General features: G+C 38.2%; 2 protein-coding genes across 2 annotated transcripts; one reads left to right on the forward strand and one right to left on the reverse strand.

The window, feature by feature from the left end:
• Positions 1-1,128: 1,128 nt before the first annotated feature.
• On the forward strand, positions 1,129-7,285 carry LOC120330977 (ragulator complex protein LAMTOR1-like). Its single transcript, XM_039397974.2, has 3 exons — positions 1,129-1,333; positions 2,881-3,052; positions 5,259-7,285. The coding sequence occupies exons 1-3, from the start codon at positions 1,208-1,210 to the stop codon at positions 5,456-5,458; spliced, it is 498 nt and encodes a 165-aa protein (XP_039253908.1). The 5' UTR covers positions 1,129-1,207; the 3' UTR covers positions 5,459-7,285.
• A 1,345-nt stretch (positions 7,286-8,630) lies between these two features.
• On the reverse strand, positions 8,631-19,938 carry LOC120330967 (deubiquitinase DESI2-like). Its single transcript, XM_039397963.2, has 5 exons — positions 19,659-19,938; positions 17,718-17,790; positions 16,732-16,825; positions 15,660-15,801; positions 8,631-12,198 (listed from the first exon to the last, which is right to left on the reverse strand). The coding sequence occupies exons 1-5, from the start codon at positions 19,695-19,697 to the stop codon at positions 12,025-12,027; spliced, it is 522 nt and encodes a 173-aa protein (XP_039253897.1). The 5' UTR covers positions 19,698-19,938; the 3' UTR covers positions 8,631-12,024.
• Between the last annotated feature and the right edge of the window lie 1,814 nt (positions 19,939-21,752).

Genomic DNA, 21,752 nt, shown 5'->3' on the forward strand with positions numbered 1-21,752 from the left:
GACTTAAAACCGTACCTTGGAGGCGCAGCGGTAGTTTGTACCGTAACGCACTATCGGCAGCAGTCGTGAATTTTATTTCACAAAATCGGCATAAGGCGGTACCGGTACCGATTTATAGGTGCCAGGAAAGCAAGCAAATAGCAGAAAAAAACAAATTCCAATTTCATGCTTTTTTACATTAAAAATAGAAGGGCAGGCCAAAACCGACGTTCAGACGTCAGGACGTTACGCAATTCAGCAATTCTTAATAGCTTTATCTGAATTCGAATTATCTGAATTCTTTTGATATGTAGTTGGAAAATTACGGTACCGTGGTACCTGGTCATCTATTCAAATCAATTCTGTCTGGCTGTGGAGGGGATATATATAACTCTCAGGGTCGAGATATATTTAGGTCTTTCTGTCTATCCAAGTTAATCGTAACTCCTTGAACACTAAACAAAATCATAAGGTGAAAGACTGTCTGATGCAGAATGAAATTCTTGCCTGGCAGCCTGGTGCCTCAATGTCCCACGCCCTAATAGGGTATACCGGTAGTTCTCCGTGCGTGACTGACTGACTTTTACTAAAAAAACTCTGGTGAATAGCCTATTTAGGCAAATATTTTCACATCACTTTTGTTTGGCGTTTTTAGCACTCACAGTGGGTACCTACTTCTTATTAGGACTCCAACTATGAACTCAAAGAAAATTTAATTTTTATCACAAAAATTTTAGCGTATGCAAGCTTCCCTCAATAGCCTTTGAAGAATGTGTAGTAAACATTTTTCTAAATTTCTGTCAAAAATTTGACTCCGACTCTAACTACGAAATCTAAGAAAACCAAATTTTGATAACCAAAACTCTGGCTCTGGTTCGCCATATGGTTAAGCTGTCTTATCGACTTTTAAGAAAGACAATTGTTTATTTCACCCGCTCGCACTGACAGTGCGGTGAGAGTAGAGCGATCGGCAACTTTCAGGAGTGATGCGTCGAACCACATTACAGAGTGTGGTTGGATACAGTCGGCGGGCCAGTCAAAATCTCGTCGCGGCCTGCAGGCCGTATGTTGCCCACCCCTGGTTTAGTACCACAAGTACTAATAAAAGTGTTAAGAAAGTGGGATCGAGATTGCATACCAAAGTGGCAACCCTATTTTTTTATTCCAGTATTCCACTGTTATCCACATAGTATAAATAATATTAATGCATCCTATCTACTGATCTATTATGGGTTGCCTCGAGAGTTGTTTAAAGAAAAATGAGGAGGAAGCGGATGAGCGAACATCGTTGCTAGGAAACGGGAATAGTACAATTGCGAACACAGCCCCAATCAATACACAAGTCATCGCAGAGGTAGTGACTTTTTGTTATTTTCATATTATACAATCTACACAAACTTCACCCCTCCGAGTGCTTATACCACAAAGATTAGTACGGAATTTACTGGGGTCCAGTCTCCCTATAACAGTACGGCACATTATACAAATCGGGTGACATTGTCCCGTTTCAGAGAAACCAATTTTACAGATGATCAGACACTCCTCCTTTGGGAGACGTCTGGACATTGTTGTCCTTCATTATCGATAATAATATGGACATTGTTGTCCTTCATTATCGATAATAATACAGTATAATGAAGTTGCGCAAAATATTACAAAAAAGCGCAATCTAGTAACGTCATCATTGAATTCATTAGGAAAAAATAATCAAATTTACCGAAGGAAAAAAAATTTCACCGTAGCATTCAAAAGTCTTTAGCAAAAAACAGCAATTTTGGTCATGTGACGGCCGGGATTAATCTAGATCAGGGCTACTCAACTATTTTTGCTAAAGGTCCGTATACAAAACTTGAAAATTCTTGGGGTCCGGTATGGCCAGAAAATGTATTTCATACTGCGCCTAACTATAATTCAGTGACTCTATCTTTTCGGTTAAAAAGTTAAGGAAACGCGAGTTGTGGAAAACTGAGTAACCGCAAAATATTCCACATCCTTTTACAGATCCAAAGTTAAATGGAGACAATCATCCAAAATAAAAATAAAATCAGACGCGGTCCGAATCGAATACTCGAAAGGTCAGAATTCGGACCGTGGTCCGCCAGTTGAGTAGCCCTGATCTAGATTATTATTTAGACAAGCATGGCGTGATATGAAGCATCAGACGTGGTCCCAGACGTCCCTCTTTTGTGAGACACATAGAGTGTTTGTTTTATTGAGCCAAATGGAGGGAAATTCTTGGAATTTGGATAGTGTGCTGTACTGTATAAAGTACACTGCACAGTTCACTCAAATATTTCGAACCTGGGTTTCACAGAGTTATAAAGTTTGTAGTTCGGTGTTAATAGGGCTAATGCTCTAAAACGTGATAATGGATTCGGTTTGAAGACTTGAAAGGTCCATTTTCGGAAAGCGGTCATACTATGACTCTGAAAAATTTAAAACTGTAACTCTAGCTCTGACTTCCTTCTTTTCATGTCGGTTAGAGATCTTTCCAGATCAGCATTTTTTTCCCAATTCATTCAACCCTGGGTGACATATTGGGCTTGGATTTGAACCCAATATTTCTAGCTAGGTTAAAATTAAGTTAAACTAACCCTGACGTGGGCGAACTACGGTTCATGGGCCAAATCCGGCCCTTTGGATAATTCAATCAAGCCCGCCTGATGCATTCACAGCCAAATCAAAATCAAATTTTGAGGTTCAACTAAAAATAACTCAAGGAATTTGTTGAGATTGTGATTAAATTAGGTTTTGGCACAAGGCTTATTGTTTTTCACTTTTGTTTTTGTAACACTATTAATATTGTTCATAAAATATGACTTTCACGGCCCCTTTGGCCTAGTCTAGATGGGCAAAAACCTTTCCCTAACCCTGCTCTAACCACTTGGCTAAATTTAACAGGAGCATACACCTATTGGAAGCGTATCACGAAGCCAACAGGACGAACAGACGTTACTTAATGGAATTCTAACAAAATATTCATCTGACGTTATTGACGTAACAGCGATAGATTCGAGGATTGACGCTGTGGAATATATGAACAGAGTGACGCTGTATAATAGAAAATTAACAGGTAATTGGAATAGAGATAGTGAGTACTTCCATACAAGAATAATAGCCATTATGTGTAAACAATGCTCAATGCTGTGGTCCCAAACTGTGTATCATTTAATAACATTAAATTTGTTTGAAGAAATCATTTGATTGACCTGTTTCAGACGCTCAATCGAGCACAATTTTGAATACATTTTTATTAATGTCATACGACCCCCAAAATTTACCCAATATACAATAATTATATACCATTGGAAAGGTATTTTAGAGTACTATACGCTAGATGTCACTGGAGGACCGTAAACTAAAACACATCTTTCAAGAGGTCTTTCGTAACGTCAAAAAATAATAAAAATATTTACACTCTCTCATTCTATCAGCTGTTGGACGTCTATCGCTATTGTAAAGCTGAAATGTGACTATACAGTTGACTGCACATTGGTTTTCTCTTTCATATGATTCTAAACGCTTTTCCATAGCGCGTGTTGTTCAAGCGTTTTGGAAATTTTCCGTTTGAGAAGTCACCACATCGAATCAGGCCAGGCTAAGCTTGATAGATCGATCGGTTGTTTGTTTGTGCTTTATCGCGTTGAAAGCTTTTGTGAGTCATAATAAAACATTTATTATGAATCATAAAAGCTTATAATCGTCAGACAAGGAGAATTTGCGAGATAAAACGCCTAACTTTTTTTCGGTGAGGCAGCTGCGATCAAACGACTCGATATTTTTATAACTTCCTGACGTTGTGAGATGTCCACTCTCCTATGTTATGTAGCATATAAAATGACCTTCAAAATAAGACCTTATCATACTAGCTTTTGTTATTGGTTTGCGCGCAACGCCAAGGTTTATGGAATCATTTTCTTGTTGTGCGACGTTTTTATATCGCAGCGGGAAGTACACGCGTGATATGTAAGCGAAATTTTATCACTTCTAAATGTCATATAAGGTTCATTCTCATATCGTTGTGTGGGGAATAAGATTTCCTTTCAAGCAAGACCATAACAAACATTCCAGACCTCATGGTATACACACAGCATTGCAAAACGTCTGAAATTTCGCGCATGCGTCAAACCGGGAGGATTAGGTTAATAAAATAAATATACCTATGCTAAGATTATTTTATCTGATGAAAAAGACAGTGTGAAACTTTTGGCATTTCTTGCATGACTGCTTCGAATAATGTTGATAGCGACAACAATGTCTGAATGACTCACTGTGGTACCAATACCATGTCAAACTCCAAACTTCTGAATTAGTAGTAATTTGAGTAATTTCAAAAAATGCATCAACTTTCAATTCGATGAGTTTTAATACATTTTGGTTCACCTCAACTACCCTTGTATCCAGGCCGGATGGCGACTGTCAAAACAGCGACTGTCATAATGGCGACTTCATAATAGCGACGTAATCAAGTGAGCGACTGTCATAATGGCAGCCGCATTAGAACAGCCACTGTTATGATAGCGACTTTTTGTACAGGAATGACAAATCAAAGTTAGGGTATGGGGGATGGAAGGTGTGTGTGTGGGTTGGGGGGGGGGGGGTGTTATTGGGGGGCTGAAAGAGTGCTTTTGCACTATAGCCTTGGATATAATAAAGGGAGTGATGTCGCTGTTGTGACAGTCGCTGTTTTAAATGAATCGATGTAGTGTAGTCGCTCTATTGACAGTCGCTATTTGGAACCCGAGCCAACTACCCCCTACTCAGGGAGCTGAAAGACACAACCCAGACCCCAATACCAACAAAACCATTTCAAATCCAAACTTACACACCAAATTGTAAAAATGACATCTGACTCCAGCTCTAACACTGATAAAAGAAACCAAACTTCGACTGCACAACCTTTTTTTGATGCAAATTTCAATTCAAAACTGGCCAGAAAAGCATAATGACATCTAGGGAAAACTCTTGTTGCCAGAAACACAACAACAATTATCGTTTAAAATAATTACCGTACTTTGGAACAATGGGAAAAGTCTTTTTGAATATTTATGTTGATTTAGATTCTAAAACAGACCTACTAGTTAGCTCTAGCTTCGAAATTGATAAAATAAAAACAGACTGATCTTTGTCTGTTTGATGCATGGCGTCCACCATCTTGGTTTGCATACTACAGTACAGAAGTACCAAAATAATTACTTTGAATAGATAGAAACATTCGATTTGTTTTGAATATCTTTGTTCCCTAATGTGAAGTAACCTAACTTTAAATGTTTTTTCAGCTCTTGGAGGGAGATTGGAGGTGAGAAAGCCGTCGTTACGGTCCGCTTGCAACAATCCTGCAACGTTACTCGGCGGTCCAATGCCTTCATTTGATGACATCATGCTTATTAATGAAATCAGCGAGAGTTTGGCTGTTGCCGCGGGAGACATACGTGTCATAAGGAAACAAGACTTAACAATTGATCTCGCTCAGCGATGAGAAATCAAAACTCAACTGTAAAAATATGTTTTTTCATAAATATTTCCGTATTTTTATCAAACAAAGCTCCGTGTGAGGAGCTGATAACTAAGGAACACCGTTTTGTGTTATTCGACATTTTACTCCAAATCAGACCCTGTGCAAACAGCCACTGAGAGCCAGAAGTCCCCCTATTTTTGTGTTTGATGTTTCATTCTAAACAAGGCACTGGGCAAGGAGCATTTTGACTTGGATTCAAGCTCAAATATCTGAGAAAAGGTTGAAGCCAGGGGGACGGGTGGGGTTAAGACATGAAATGTTGCTCAAAAAGCATTTTTTGCAGCTTTGAACACGTTTTAGACCCTTATAAGACTCTTTATTAAAACTCGCGTTTTCCAGTTAGCTATCAAGGTCTAACTTAGCAATTATAAATTTCAGAATCCCCCCCCTCCCCCCTCCTTTAATATTCTAAAATAGGGTTCCCAAACCAGGGGTCGCGACCCCAAATTGGGTCAGAGTGATAAGTAGGTAGGGTTGCAAACAGGTCATGGGGTCGCTGAGGTATGGTAGAGGATGAATGTACAAAACATCTAAGATTTGACAAACCATGTTAATTTTAGCTGTTTGTACCATGGCTTACTGTAAAACAGGCCCATAGGCATCACTCTATGCTTATGCTATAGAAAATGTAGGTGCTTATTGTGACATCATTGTTTAGTTTTAGATTGTTTTACTTAATACCACCACATGACCAAACTCAAAAGTCCATTGAAAGAAGCTCTTAAGTTCCATGAAAAATATATGTATTGACCTGGGGTCGCACTGGACACTTGAAAGTTGTCTTTGGGGTCGTCCTGAAAAAAGCTTGGAACCCCTGTTCTAAAATATTCCAAAAGTCAAGAATCAGGGGTCAAAGGTCAGAGAAAATACTCGATGAAATTAAGAATTCAGAGTATCGAATTGTTTTACCGGGGACAACTATAGTTAAATAAATAAAACACTTTCATAGTAAAATACAGTTATAAGAATTATATTTCTAATTTTTGTTCGCAAATGTTCATTTTTCCCATAAACGCAAGATATATATTGTTGTTTCTAATAGTGTTTTTCCATCAATACTTTTTCAGCCAATTAATAAGCTATCTGATTTTTCCCCGTCCTTAGTAATGTACAAAAATATTGTTCAAAATAACTTTCTATTAAGAAAGAATTAATTTCGATAATCCTGTTCAGTTTATTCTTTTCCAGACTATTTTCTTACACAATGCTTATTCGCGTCTTTTTCTTCGGAGAAGGTAATGTCCAAACATCGGCCGATATCTGACGAAATATAAAGAGCTATAATCTCAGTAGAGTCGGACATTTTAAACCGCTCGGCCAGTGGTTCCTGACTCTTTATGTTTGATGCCCCCGCTTCGAAGGCTATTGAGCACTCAAGGACCCCCCCGTTTATCATCCCGGTAGTATTTATAGTGTTTGATCTGAAGATTCCAAATCCCATCATGTTTAAAACAGTTCATGCTCAACAAAGTGAAAACACCATATAAAATATCCTTTTCAGGCAATGAAACCAGGAGGAACGGGGAGTAAACTTGTAAAGTGAAAAGTAAAATCAGTTTTCCGCATAGCATTGTGGCCTTTCAGGGGATCACAGTTGGGAACAGCTGCGCTAGGCCATTACGCCCGAAATTATTTAATTCCATTATAACTGATAATACTTAGGAAATCACACTCATAAGTTTTGTTCACCTGATTTATCTCCCGATATGACCTTTGTTTTATCCTTCAAAGTGCAATTGCAGTATTGCGAAATTTTTCATTCAATGTAATAAATATACCTGATTTAAATGACTGTTGGATTGATGACCGAGGGGGAGCGCGTATTCTGCAACCTGTGGAGGGCCACTGCCAAGTGCTGGGCAGAATCCTTGGGTCCAGGGGTGAAAGGTCGCCCAAAGTCCAGACAGCCGCCAATTTCAATTGTCATTTTAATATAAATCGAATCTTTGATATTATTCGACTCACTTACTGAGCCAAGTCTCACTGGCTGTCAGTTGATTACGAGGCATTCCAATTGGACGACTAAGTAACCATTGATAAATGCGGATCCGACTCCAGAACCTTGAGTTGAATGAGGAGGATTAGCACATATTATCCCAGGGAAAAGGAAAGCCGATAATACGGCTGAACCACGGCCTCTCGTCCGGTTACCAGTCCAGGTCGGGTATGGGATTGATTAGTTAGTTATTTGTTTTCGGAAGCATGGACTTGATGGTGGAGGAAGCCGTAACCGACCAGTGGTTATGTGAACCACCCTGCGAGGAGTCAAGCAATCCTCTCGCACATGATCATCCCCGCATGGGATTCGAACCTGCAATCCCACGAAGGGTAATCAGAGATAGGGTGGCAAGCATATTAACGCTTAGCACAATGAGCCAAGCTGGTTGAATCACCTAGTTTGTGATGAATGGTGACTCTGGTTGACTCTTCGAATAGAGTATCTTCAAATATAAGTCGACAGCCCTAAAACGGTGAATACATAAGAAATAAGACATGCTCGTATCTTGGCAACTTTTTTCATTTAGAGTTTAAACTCGACTTATACGCAAGAAAACACAGTAGATGTGATGGCAAGCTCGTTCTTGACGTTAGCAGGATACACTAACCCAGTGGGCCCACCTTTTTCAATATATTTCTCCATTTGCCTATTTTAGATATCACCTCCGACACTATGATTTTCCGGTATTTGTTTTTAAAAGACCTTCGGTTATTGATTTGCACTCAGGAATTGAATAGTTTGTAATGTGTCTATAGGGACATATAACAATAGTGCCAAAAAGTAAAAAATATTAGTCCAACTGCACCAAATACAAAGTAATATAGCCACTGAAGAAGCTTCGCTTTCGAAGTTATCCAATTCATATAAGCGCACATTTTCATTAATCTCGGTTGGTTCATTTAGTGAAAGGATTATTGATAGCAAGCCACAAAATGCCGAATTTTTCAGTAAATCGTTCAAGAATAAAGCAAACAACTGCTGTTAGAAAAGGCGTAAGGATTCGTGTACTACTGCAAACGTCGCAAAATTGCATTTAAAATTTTTTTCGAAATTGGGGGCATAGCCTACTATTTCCTCCCTGGAAATGGCAAGATTCCTTCCCTCTGTGCTAATCCCAGTTCACAAATATCAAAATCACAGAACAGACCTTTTTAATACAGAAGAAATACATGATGATATAAGAAACACCATCAGGATTGCAAACGCAAAAACTAGTCTCCTGGTTACTCTAGTGTTGCTAGATTTTTTATGAAGTATTTCTATACCTTTACTCTGAACAGGGTAATGCATAAGCAGATACGTTTTGTGAAGAACCGAAAACTTATTTGTGTGGCATTTTCTACTCAATTTATTACAGCGTGGGCGATAATTCTAATATTCTGTATTCGAGAGGAAATTAAAAAAAATATGCCATAATACCTTTTGAACACAAGGGCAGTGGTGTGCAACAGGTTGCAATTTAGTGTGGCCCTTGCCCTTATGTTCAAGAAGGAGCTCACAATCTATGCAAGAACTCGACATTTCAAGTGTCTCACTATAATGTTAAACGAGAATATCGGTCAGAGACCGAAGACTTATCGACCGAAAGTCGAAAACCTTCGATGGATAAGTCTTCGGTCTCCGACCAATATTCTCGTTTACGTATCAATGGCTGATCGGGCTGCATAAAGAAACTAAATTTTTCGTGTGGCCCAGAATAGATGTCATTGTAGAGGTAGGAAATTTTGGTCCCTATTTATATAAATATGGCTGTTGGGGCTTTCTTCAGAGGTAAGGTTTGAATACTTTTCAAAAAAAAACTTGCAATCCTGAGGCGATAGATATAATAGACACAAACATTGATATTACCCTGCTATGGCCCCATAACTAATTTCATGATCTGCTATCTTTGATTATGTTTGAACTAGGTTAAAGTAAACCTTTATTGTAGTTGTTCCCAAAGTTGATTGGGTGAGGAAAATAATGCTCTAATGTGAAAAAAACAAAGGCAGCAGCAAAGGCCGATAAAAATAACGAGAAGAAGTGACTGGGAGCATCTAGCGCCCATCAAAAGCCCAAACCTAAGATGGGATCGCCCGCAAGGGTTGTTACAAAAATATACACATGCCTATAATCTGTGATAATGATGTAACAATTGGAGGTATCTAAAACGCAAAAAGGTGAAAAATTTGAAATGTTAAACTATTTCACCAAGTTTGGCGGGCCATATTAAATCCGTACCAGGGCCGTAATTGGGCCACGAGCTGCGGTTTGGAAACCATACAGAATGGGATAAGGGAAGCTGGAGCAATAACTTATCTTATATATTCTAATCTGCGAAAATGAATAAAATGAAGCCAAAAGCAATCCAGCGAAGCAAGGACCTAACCCTTGCAAAAGTGTCCGCTTCCGCTGAGAACCAAAGATAACAGATCATAATATTAGTTATCGGGGCAAAACACGATAGTACCCAGATAATAAAGGTATATACAAAATAAATAAAGTATTGAAGGAGTAAAATACACAAAAGAGTTAAAATAATAGGCGCTCCTGAAGTATGTGCACCAAGATGGCGTAGAACCTGAACCCTAACCTGGTACACATACTATGTTCACCATCTTGATACACATACTTCGGGAACTCCAACTAATATATTTCTGAAAATGGAGTATTTTTTGAACATGAATAAACAATGTTTGAAGTTACTATATCTGTATAGTTTCTGAAATAATAATTTCTAATGTAGAATATGGGATATACTCGAAGATATGTTTTGTTCAACATAGAAGGGTGCTTCCGAAGTATGTGCACTAAGATGGCGCACAGCCTGAACATAGTATGTGTACCAGGTTAAAGTTATCAGGTTGTGCGCCATCTTGGTGCACATACTTGTGGAGCGCCCTAGAAGAACATAGTAATCAATGAGTTAGCATTTAGAAATGTAGAAAAAGTTGAGGCTTTCCAAAATATCGATCGATTCGGTCACATAATTGGGTCTGCAGAGCTCGTTCAAATCAAGCTAAAAAACGTTCAAGATAAAAGCGGATTTTCGCCTGCGAAGAGTAGTGGTCTGGAAATTTTGATATTCGACTCGTTCACTAAAAAAATACAAAAAATTATGACAGAAATTGGGAAATTTTTACCGATCGAGGCATTTTTTCGCTGCTGCCATGGAAACGAAACATTAATCCGGACTTGGGTGAAACACAAACGATGGCATTAAGGTGACAGGAAAACCCATGTGAAAAATTTCAAACAGATCTGCCCAGCCTTTTGGACGCTACAACTTGACACACAAAACGACTGAGAATATTGTACTTATAGAGCAAAGATCCAATACACTTGGCTTGGGAGCACAAAATTTTTTTCTTTTGAAAAGCAGGGGGTAAACGGCGCCAGCCATTAGAAGGAGGTACAGATTAAGGTGCTGACGAAGTATGCGAACCAAGATGGCGGACATCGGAACGTAACATGGGTAACAGGTTAGGGTTAGGCCACAATATTTTTTCCAATTTTCCTTATTTTAGTCCTATTATCAGTTTGAAGACTAGCCAAAAGCCTCCCGTAGTATTTATACCTAAAATTATGGCCTAACCCTAACCTAGTACACATATAACATTCCGATGTCCGCCATCTTGGTTCGCATACTTCGGGAGCCCCCAAATCAATATAAGTATGAGGACCGCTGGCTTACCCACTGGTCCTAACAGGGCATAAAATTTGTCAGTAACGAAGATTTTACCTGAAAAACTGCGATTAAAATAAGAAACAAAGTGTTTTATCAGAATTGACTGGTAAAATAAAGACTTTGGATAGCTTCGCTCAGAGATTAGTCTCATTTAATTTTTGAGTTTTTAGTATTTCTGTTAAAAAAGTATGGCAAGAGCTTCTGATGAAAAATATTTTTAAATTAAAAAAAAAATACAAAATTTTTAAACAAAAATATTTGATTCAATAGCGCATGCAAGGCTAGCATGTTGGGACTGTATTCCCATTGAAGGGTTTCAGGTTCAAATTCCACGCCTATCACCTTACCCATGGTGTAATGAACCGGTTGGACAATGCTGTACCGGAAAAAGGGGTTTCCTTACGTTTCAGTACAGGGATACGGGTTTACTGGTTATTGAATATCACAAACATAAATAGGTGAGTGGCCTAGCCTTCAGTAATTTGTTAAGAGAGATAAAGTCAAGGCTAAGCCTGAATTGTTGCTGTTTTTCTTCCATAAATTTGCTGATTTCAGACTGAGCCAGATTAGTAAATTGTTTTTTGTATTTTGCCAATCAGCAGCCTGTTGCTGCTGATTTTAAGGCTAAGCCTGAGCCTCAATTGTTCTGTTGTTTATTCTTTTAAAATTTTGCTGATATTTAGGCTAAGCCTGGCTTGATGAGTTGTTGTTCTTTCATAGTTTAGCTGAATTTTAGGCTAAGTCTAAATTCAATTGTTGTTGTTCATATTTTAAAATGCTGCTGAAATTCAGGCTAAGCCCGGCTTGATGTGTTGTTGTTTATCTTTCATACTTATGCTGAATTTAAGGCTAAGCCTAAATTCATGTCCTGTTGTTTGTTTCTTGTTGTTCTTCCTCGTTTCTTCGTTCGACCGTGTTCGCAAGAGCAGCAGGCGTCAACCATTCCTGAGGGAGACATCTTTGAAGTAACGGAACGCAAGCGCTCATGTGTGCAAGACGATTCACCCATTTTGGAATCCGAACTCCGCAGAGGATCTGTTAAAAAATCACAATTACATTTAATAACAGTGGTCGTATAACTGGAAAAAAAAGTTTCGGGCTCAACAAAGGATCGGCTGATGGCCAAGTGGTTGAAGCATGGGTGCGCAACCTTTTTTGACTCAGGCTAAAAGTTTTGACTAAGTTTTGACTTTTGACTAAAAGTTGCAGGCACGAAAATGTTGGTTATTGATCCTATGACAAGCTTGCTGTCAGGGCATTGTAACGTCATAGGCCTAAATTGAATATAACTTTGCAACATGAAGGGATTGTGAATACTCGCAAGTTTTTTTTTTTGGGGGGGGGGGGGTGAAGCTCATCAAAAATAAAAATAGTTGTTAGATTAGATCCTGCCCGCCTGGTTTTGGATATTTACATTTTATCCATGTATGTGTTTTGGAATAAAACATACTTCCATCTTACTACCTGTTATTTGTAGCTTATTGTGAACTAGTTATTTTTGAGGTGGAACGCGAGGGAACCACTGGTTAGGGAACCACTGGTCTAATTCAGGGCAACCGAACTACTCTTGCTGAAGATCCGCAACTTCGAAATTATTTGGGTCCGGTCTTTCCTGAAATTCTATTTCGGCATCCTTACATGTGCACTTCCTCGGCCGGCTATAGCAAATCAATATTGTTGGGTGCTCCCGAAGTATGCGAACCAAGATGGCGGAAATCAGAACGTAACATGGGTCACAGGCAGGGTTGTCCAAAACGAATCGAATATTCGAATATATTCGAATATCATAGTATTCGAATAACTTTTCGGCTGATTTTCGAATAATTCCGAATAGTAGCCACTTTTCGCCGTAAACGTGGTGTTTCGTTTTACGGGAATCTTCAAACGACTTTTTACGCTGTCTCACGTATTGTAATGACGATGAAATAGAATCGGCACTTTGATGTTGTTTATATTCTGTGCGATCGTACGTCGCATAGTGTTGCGACACATTTGCACGTTTGCGTGGGTGGACATTGCCGACATTCGTCTACGAGGCTTTTAATTTACAAATTCATTTCGATCACGTCGAAAAATTGACAATAACAGCTTTTCTAGGCCCAATTTTTCGGCCTGATTTTTTTTTGGGGCGTCTAATTGAGAAAGTATGTTTATTTTATTTCTATGTGGCCTGCTTATTAGTCTTCTCAAGCATGATTTGTGTCTTAGGGTCTGCCTATCATGATATTTAATCGCAGGCCGGTTATCGTTACATTAAAGAGAAACATGGCCACCGAGATAAAGTGATTTGTGACCCTTTTCGTTTTTCCAATTCAGCAGAACACGACAGGGACAGGAAAACACAGCTGTGAAATAACCCGTGGACGTACAGTGTAGTACTTATCACATTCCAAAATTATTTCAACATTCGGGTTAATAGGTTGTCCAAAATGATTGCCGCTTTACAACTTAAATTTACCGCTCAATTGTTAAAAATAGTTAATTCTGTGAGTATGATTCTACCAAACTAACATGATCTGGTTCTAAACATATAAAATTATTAGCGCATATCACAGGGACACAATTTTTGTACCAGTCTTATTGGAGGCCTATATGGAAAAAACCCTTTTTTGAGTGCTAAAAATAGACATCGTCCTATTTGCCATGTGGACTTATTAGCCGGGTAATACGATATTTATAGCCGTCATTGTTACGATATCCAATTAATTGGCACAAGTTTGAAAAACAAGTTGATTTATTAGAAAATAATTTCTGGCAAATAATTTTGATAACATAATTAAAAGTATCGATCCTTAACAGGATGATTTTTTGTTGCGCAAAATAATCCAATCCATGACTGGTACCAGCATTTAAAATGTCATGTCGTATTAATTTAATTCCGTTCAACGTAACTCGTGGTTGTATGGACAATCTGTGGACATAAAATGTGTGGTAAACTGACCGATATTATTAAATATTGATTCCTATTTTCATATTGAGAAAATAATGAAAGTATTAATACCAAATACCACGGGTATTTGTGGACATGAAATACGTGGTAAACTGCCCAATTATATTTAATTTTGGATTCGTATTTACAAAATAATAAAACTATTATAATTCTAAAATGCAACGGCGATCTGTGGCCTTAAAATGTGTGGTAAACTGCCCGATTTACCAACATTTGAGTTATGATAATAGAATTAAATTAACACGGTAAGGCATTTTAAATAGTGGTATCAGTCATGGATTCGAATATTTTACGCAGCACAAAATCATCCTAGTAAAAAGTCCATACCTTTAAATACAAACCAATGGCAACCATTATCCAAATTGGTTCCCAAAAAGCGGAATAAAGTATAAATTCTTTCTCCGACTTGTGACAATTTTTTCGCGAGTACGAAAATAAGAATCAAAAACTAATTATATTCGGCACAATATCACGGCAATTTGTGGACATAAATTGTGTGGCAAACTCGCGATTAATAATAATTTTTGATTCCTATTTTTGTATTTACAAAATACAACGGCGATCTGTGGACTTAGAATGTGTGGTAAACTACCCGATTATGAATAGTTTTTGCTTCTTATTTTCATTTTTATAAAATAATAAAAGTATTATTACTCAAACATACAACGGCGATCTGCGGACTTAAAATGTGTGGTAAAGTTTCCGTATATAAAAAATTTTTGATTCGTATAAAAAATTGTCACAAGTAGGAAAAATAACTCATACTTTATCCCGCTTTTTGGCAAATAATTTGGATAATGGTTGATATTTAAAAGTATGGGCGTTTTACTAGGATGATTTTGTGTTGGTCAAATATTCAAATCCATCACCGATACCACTATTGCGGTATTAATTTAATTCTGTTAACATGACTCAAGATATATAAAATATATACTGCAATAATCTTCAAATATGAGATGCCTGGTAATATAACTAGGTTGTAACTTGTAGATAGCAGTTATTCCATTGCTTATTGTATGGAAATTCCTACATACATTTAGATAAGCTTCAATTAGTGAATTTTCTTTTCGAAGTATTCGAAATTTCATATTCGAAAAAAATAATTTCGAATGTATTCGAAATAGTGAACTATTCGGTATTGGCCATCCCTGGTCACAGGTTAGGGTTAGGCCATAATTTTATTCCAATTTTCCTTATTTTAGTCCTATTATCAGTTCGAAGACTAGCCAAGAGCCTCCCGTAGTATTTATACCTAAAATTATGCCATAACCCTAAGCTAGTACACGTATTACATTCCGATGTCCGCCATCTTGGTTCGCATACTTCGGGAGCCCCGATTGTTTATTATGTTGATATAGTTCTTTTCATATATATTCAAAATTATAAGTCATTTTATAAAATGAAACTTTAAAATTGGGGCTAATGATCCAAAGTAAAGAATTGGGCGCGGTCCTAATAAAATACTCGGAAGGTTTGGATTCAGACCATGGTCCACCAGTTGAGTAGCCCTGGTCTAGTCTAGTTCATAGTTTAAAAAAATCCTCACCACAGAAAGAGCGTGTGTAAAATGGTTGCAATTCTTGTGCATTAGGTGATAGGCGTTGCCTTTGTACTCTTGTCCGAGCTGCTCAATTATCATTTCGATGTCTCGCTCCTGGAAATCCGTCGTCCCAAGAACTACGCTCTCTCTGTTAATAAAATAAATGTTCTTATTAATTAGAAATACAGTATATCCTCGAACATCAGTTTAAAACTAAAAAAAAAATGTGGCCAATCTAAGGTATTGGCTTCTACGTGCATAACTCTGACTGCACTATTTCTCCCCTGCAACCATTTACTGTGATAGGTGCATACGGCGTGTTACGATTTGTGGGGTAGGCTTGTATGCAAATTTTTATATAGTCACCGTTTCAGGTCCGTTTATGTGGCTTATATGTGAGGATATATGAGTAGATGATATTATCCAGATTTGGGAGGTCGAACAGGAACGTTCCAAATGATTGTGACTCCCTGCATAACGTTAGATATGGGGTGAAAGGAGCTTGCTTGGAGTTTTTATTAGTTCTGAGTACCCTTAAAGCCGTGGTTACCAGCGGGGGCCCTGAGACCCCAAGGGCAGAGCAGTTGGAGAGGGCCCTGATACTATTCGCAAAATTGATTTTCTATTTTTGCAAACAATGGGACGACAATTATGCTGCTTTGACTTCACCAAGGTAAATCGAGATGGCTCAATGCTTGCGTTGGTTGTATTTTAGGGAAGATAAACAAGGGGGCCCCAAGTGCCAAAATAATCTGGAAAAGGGCTACAAGCAATAAAATGTTGGGAACCATTGCCTTAAGACATCTCAACCATTCAATAAGAGTTTCGAATAGTTGTTGGCATTTCATTTTTTGTCCGTAACTCAGAAAGTAGTTCCCTTTATTTGGAGTGAGTGTGTACAATGTATCCCCATAATCCTACTTGCCCGTAACTTTGCTTAGAGATACGTCTCCTTTACTTCTGAATGCCCATACCTTTGCCCAGATATGAGTCTTCTTTACCACTGAGTGAGTGCACATGAAGTTGATTTGAGCAAATTATCCAGTCATAATATTTTCCAAAAAAAAGTGAGTCTTACTTGAATTTAAACGTTTCTCCAAGTTCCACAGAGTCCCCTGGTGCAATCTCAAATACGCCTGTGAAAGGGTACGCATGCCCTCCATAAGCAAACTCTGAAAATGTGACAAATAACGATTAAGAAAATAAGTTTGCTTGAACCAAATTTTGGATAAAAACAATTGCATGGGAAGCCACGAACCCTTACTTTATGATAAAATGTGCTGCTGTTCTCTGTTTGCTCTCAAAACAATATGTGCCTGCTCAGATCAGGGGTCATTTATAGGAATCGGCTATATAAAATAACGGATACAAAGGATTCGAATCCCAAAGTATTTGGTGATTAAAAAATAATTTCGCTCAAACTTTTGATCGGTATATATCTTTTGTGTATTTAAGTGTGGTCCTGTTTATTTTGACAGCTCGTTAGAGCCATGCGTAGAATAAAAGACGTGTTCTAAATCTGATTCAGAGCTAGGGTTTATCATATTAATCCCTAAGGGGAGAAAAAACAGAGACAAGCTGATTGGGCCTCTTTTTTAACCCATCGATCATTGTTGATAAATTTACATCCACACTCGAGCCCGCGTGGACCAGAAAGTTTGGTTCAAAAGTTGTCTTATTGGATGGCTACGTATATATTGTTTTTTCTGGGATCAGCTTATGAAAGGGTCAGATCTGAAGCGTCCTTGGGAGGAAGCGTCCGTAAGCCAAACAAAGCCATGTCTCTTTAAAGTACTATGTAAAATTGTATTTCTCGCAATGGCTTATTTTGTACTGGACGCGGACTATACCCCATCCATTGGATATTAATATATGATATTTTCCATTATAGTATGGTATATGGCCAACTCAACATCTGGTTCGCCTAAGACAAAGTTGCGCAATGTATGCCCCTCGTAAATATACAAATATAACAGGAGTTTGAGACATCTATGTAGTAAAGGAACAATATTCAAGGAATGAAAAAAAAAATATATAGTACAAGGAAAACCCCTGGATACTTACCTCTCTGGTAAACCTGCAGTCCAGAATGGTAAACTCCGATTCCCAATGATGACGTGTATTCATTGGTCCAGAACTGAGAAAAACGAAATAAATAGAGTATATTCTGAAACTGGGGGGGCGGGACCAGCAAGGGGGCGCACAACGAATTTTCGGGGTCACAAAGAGCGACAACAATTTCACATAAAGTAGTACATCAATTGTCCTTTTAAAACTTTTGATTTGAAACGCAGTTATTAAAAACTAGTGAAAACACAAATATCACAATTTCGAAAGAATACATAGGATCAAGGAAGCTGCGCACTTTCATAACAATGCTGATCGTAAGACCGGATAAGAGATGCCACTCGGAAAAGGAGGTTGCAAAAAATTTCAATATATTTTGGAAGGGGTCGCGACCCTAAAATTTAGGAACATTTAAATTAAAGTAAATACTGAACAATGCGCTCTCAATAAGAATAGATGTAATAAAATATGGATGTCATACATTGTACAACCATCTATTTTACAAAATATAAAGAACAGTTAAAATATTTTTCTTTTTTCAGAAATTGATTGTGCGTCTTATGAGCCAGCGTACCAAATGTATAGTTCAGGTTTTTTTTCAGTACTTTATGCTTTATTACACCTAAAACCTGCCGGTACCTGTGGAGTCTTATAGGTCGGTGAATCTTATGTACGAATAAAATGACAATCTAAGCATTTTACAGAGCGTGTCTTATAACTCGGTTATGGTACTTAAAATACGGTATAATAATATACAAATAGTTTCAAGCTTTGTAGTTTATGTCTGCCACAGCAATATTTAGACATCATTAACGTGCCACACCTTAAAAAGTTTGAAAACCAGACTGGTTAGCGTTGATATCTAAATGTGAGTTTCCAGATACAGGTAATGGATTTTTACATGCTCTTGATAAACCGAATAACGCACGATTTCTATTAGAATTTGTCATCACTCTTTATGGGAACCTGTTTTATTTCACCAGCCTTTCAAACTGGCAGAAATAACGATGAGCAATTACGAATTTTCTAGTGTGCAAAATGAATTTCATCGCCATAAATTTTGACATGCTCATGAGAAGCCGAAAGTTGCATGATTACTAAAATCAGTCAGCTTGTAATAATAGAATTTGTCAGCACTGTTTATTAGATGCTGTTTTATTTCACCAGCCTTCAAACTGGCAGATATAATGATGAGCAAATACGAATTTTCTAGTATGCAAAATGAATTGCATAGCCTGGTATAGTTTAGTATCACATCTACTTCTAGTTACCGAGGCTCAACAATTTATGCCTATGTCATACCTAATCTGATTACGTCATCCAAAAAATATGTCATCGCGACATCACAGTGACGTAACACAGATGGTCGTGCAAAATTGTGAGATGATCACCCAAAATTGAGCGAGCTAATTCTCTCATTTTCTGATTGTAACGATTTTGATATGAGAGAGATAGCTGACACTAATCAGTTCATTACCTTTAGTGCAGATGCCATTTCGGACAATCATAGCTATACTTTGGCAAGGGTTATAATGTGTGGTGTCGTAGTATGAGAGAGATAGCTGGCACTAATCAGTTCATTACCGTTGGCACAGATGCCATTTCGGACGATCATAGCTATACTTTGGCAAGGGTTATAATGTGTGGCGTCGTAGTGACGTAATTTTTGGATGGCGTGATCAGGGGAGTTAAGAATAACATATGCAAAAATGGTTATGACAAGCCCACTGGTACTTGTGGTACTGAACTACACTGAACCGGTATTTCGGTCGTGACATGCATTTACCACCAAATTTAGACTGGGTCATAGACCATTTAGATGTGCGTAACAAAAAAGGTTTTCTGCTAGGCTTGTTCAAGATTATTCCGCCAAGTCGTGAATGAGTGATTTTTAGTGGTAGAGTTTTAAATTTCGAAGTTACTAAAACAAATCCTCACCATATCATACACGTTCAGTATGACGGGTTCTGAAGACATATTTACGATTTGTCCTCAATATTGTTCCAGCGTCGATACAGAAGTGAAAATGTCTTGAAAGGTCACTGGGTCAAGTACATTCCAAGTAAAACCAATCAAGTGTGACTGAATAGATCAGTGTTACTATGACAACCATGTAGTCTCAAATCACCAGCAGAATCAATAAATCACCAGCTGGGATAGATGACTGCTGTGTTTACATTATAATCAAAATCTAAAATAACTTCAAAGATAAGAACATTTTTGATAGAAATTAATTGAATATACAAAATTAACATGAAGGTCCTCCTACCATAGGCTGGTTCACATACCCACAGGTCGGTTAGTATAAGTATAACGGTACCGTAAAACCGGATAATTTCGGGTGATTTTTACTATATTTGAACAATATCTCTGAGAAAGGGATGAACAAAAATTTAAACAATTAAAAATAAACGGATAAATTGACGGAAATGCAGGCAAAATTAAGAATTGAAATAGTTCCCACATGGGTTAGCACATGGGTCGGTGCAACAGTTCTCGTCGAACCAATGTGTTTCGCAACCGACCCATCCATTCTCAGTTTCAGCAGTGCCACTTAGATTTTTCCAACATCCGTTGATCGGTGGCCAGAGGTTCCTGCCCGTTGTGATTTTCGATCCTTGCGTCCGTTTCACTTTATTTGTTCTTGTGGAATGTAAAGATTTTATGTAGGTAATGAGAGTAGACGTGGCCTGATCTTCCACTTCTTGTCTATTGACGACTGAAGAATGAAATTCCTGAGGTGGTAGATTAGACAACACCGCAGTGGGATTAATTGGGTGGATCCCACAAACTCAGAATCCCGATTTCAGATTATGGGCAGATGTTGCGGCTGATTTTTAAAGAAGTCTTTGTGATAACAGAGGAAAATGTCCATTCGGGAAACCCCGAATTCGTGATTCTACTCTCCAGTCGGCTACTATTTTTATCCCTTTTGCTTTGAGTCGAGAGGCTGGAGCATATGAGTGCTATTGGGTAGCAGGCAGGTAAAATAAACATTGTGTTTGTCCCCTAATTCGATAACCTCCATGGTTAAGTGCGATGACAAATTGTCACTTACGAGCATTTTGTCGCCGTCAAGTTTGTCACATTACTGGACAAATACCTCTTTGAACCAGCGGATGAAGGTTCTGGTGTTAAACCATCCGTTGGGTGTGGCGCCATATATTGTCCCTTCAGGGCTATCGGTGGTCCAGTACTCGTAGATGTTTAACGCGGAATATACAACCATAGGGAGCAAAAGTCTTCCAGCAGCTGATCCACAAAACATGATAGATATCGAGCTTCGTGAGAAATCTCGAATTGGAACTATTGAACGCTTTCTGCCCGGATCGTCACGAAGATTCGTTTCATCGTAGTTGAAGATATTCGTTGCGGGCAAACGCGTCGCTATTTCTTTAATTTCGTTGAAGCAATTCACTATTTCTTCTGGTCCCACGGCTGCACGTGAGAGCATATTCCCTTTGCATCCAAATCATTTTGGACAATGCTGCAAATGTCTTCCGGCCCAGTGGGATATCCCCAACATGCAAAGATTTCGGGGCTCTTGGCAAATCGCTTCTTTTCTTCATTTGTTAATAAACCGGTCGGTCGATCAATACTTTTAGTGTGAATCTTTTTCAATTTGTCGAACTTTTTACGGCATGGCGTTCAGCAGCTTGCGAATGCGACATCCCTGCTCTAACATCAGCCATAGCTTTTTGCAAGTTCTCGCTATTGCAAGAGTTGTAAGTAATTTCTGGCATCGTTTTGATAGATCAGATATAATATGTTCGCAGGTAGATAGACAAAGTCAAATGACAATAAACGAATAAAAACAACAAAAAGAAACTTCGCCTCATTTTTTCATTTTGCGACTTAACTTTATGTGGTCTAACCTCCTGCTGTGTGCACCTGTGCAGAGTTCTACGCTCATCTGTTAAATGTACCATACTAGAGATATTATTATCATCTGCGGATCGTAAACAGACATATCTAATCAATATGATCGTATAGATACATGTCTTAACTGGATAATTATCAGCCTAACGTATT

The sequence above is a fragment of the Styela clava genome, chromosome 6, assembly GCF_964204865.1.
Source record: "Styela clava chromosome 6, kaStyClav1.hap1.2, whole genome shotgun sequence".
In the NCBI taxonomy this organism is placed as follows: domain Eukaryota; kingdom Metazoa; phylum Chordata; class Ascidiacea; order Stolidobranchia; family Styelidae; genus Styela; species Styela clava.

What these genes read in the sequence shown, in the direction of transcription:
- LOC120330977 (XM_039397974.2), top strand. Translation starts at nt 1,208, where the DNA reads ATGGGTTGCCTCGAGAGTTGTTTAAAGAAAAATGAGGAGGAAGCGGAT. An exon ending in ATACACAAGTCATCGCAGAG is followed by an intron (nt 1,334 to 2,880) that starts GTAGTGACTTTT and finishes TAAATTTAACAG; the next exon opens with GAGCATACACCTATTGGAAG. An exon ending in GTATAATAGAAAATTAACAG is followed by an intron (nt 3,053 to 5,258) that starts GTAATTGGAATA and finishes ATGTTTTTTCAG; the next exon opens with CTCTTGGAGGGAGATTGGAG.
- LOC120330967 (XM_039397963.2), bottom strand. Translation starts at nt 19,697, where the DNA reads ATGTCTTCAGAACCCGTCATACTGAACGTGTATGATATG. An exon ending in TACTGAACGTGTATGATATG is followed by an intron (nt 17,791 to 19,658) that starts GTGAGGATTTGT and finishes CGTTTTTCTCAG; the next exon opens with TTCTGGACCAATGAATACAC. An exon ending in TTACACACGCTCTTTCTGTG is followed by an intron (nt 12,199 to 15,659) that starts GTGAGGATTTTT and finishes ATTTTTTAACAG; the next exon opens with ATCCTCTGCGGAGTTCGGAT.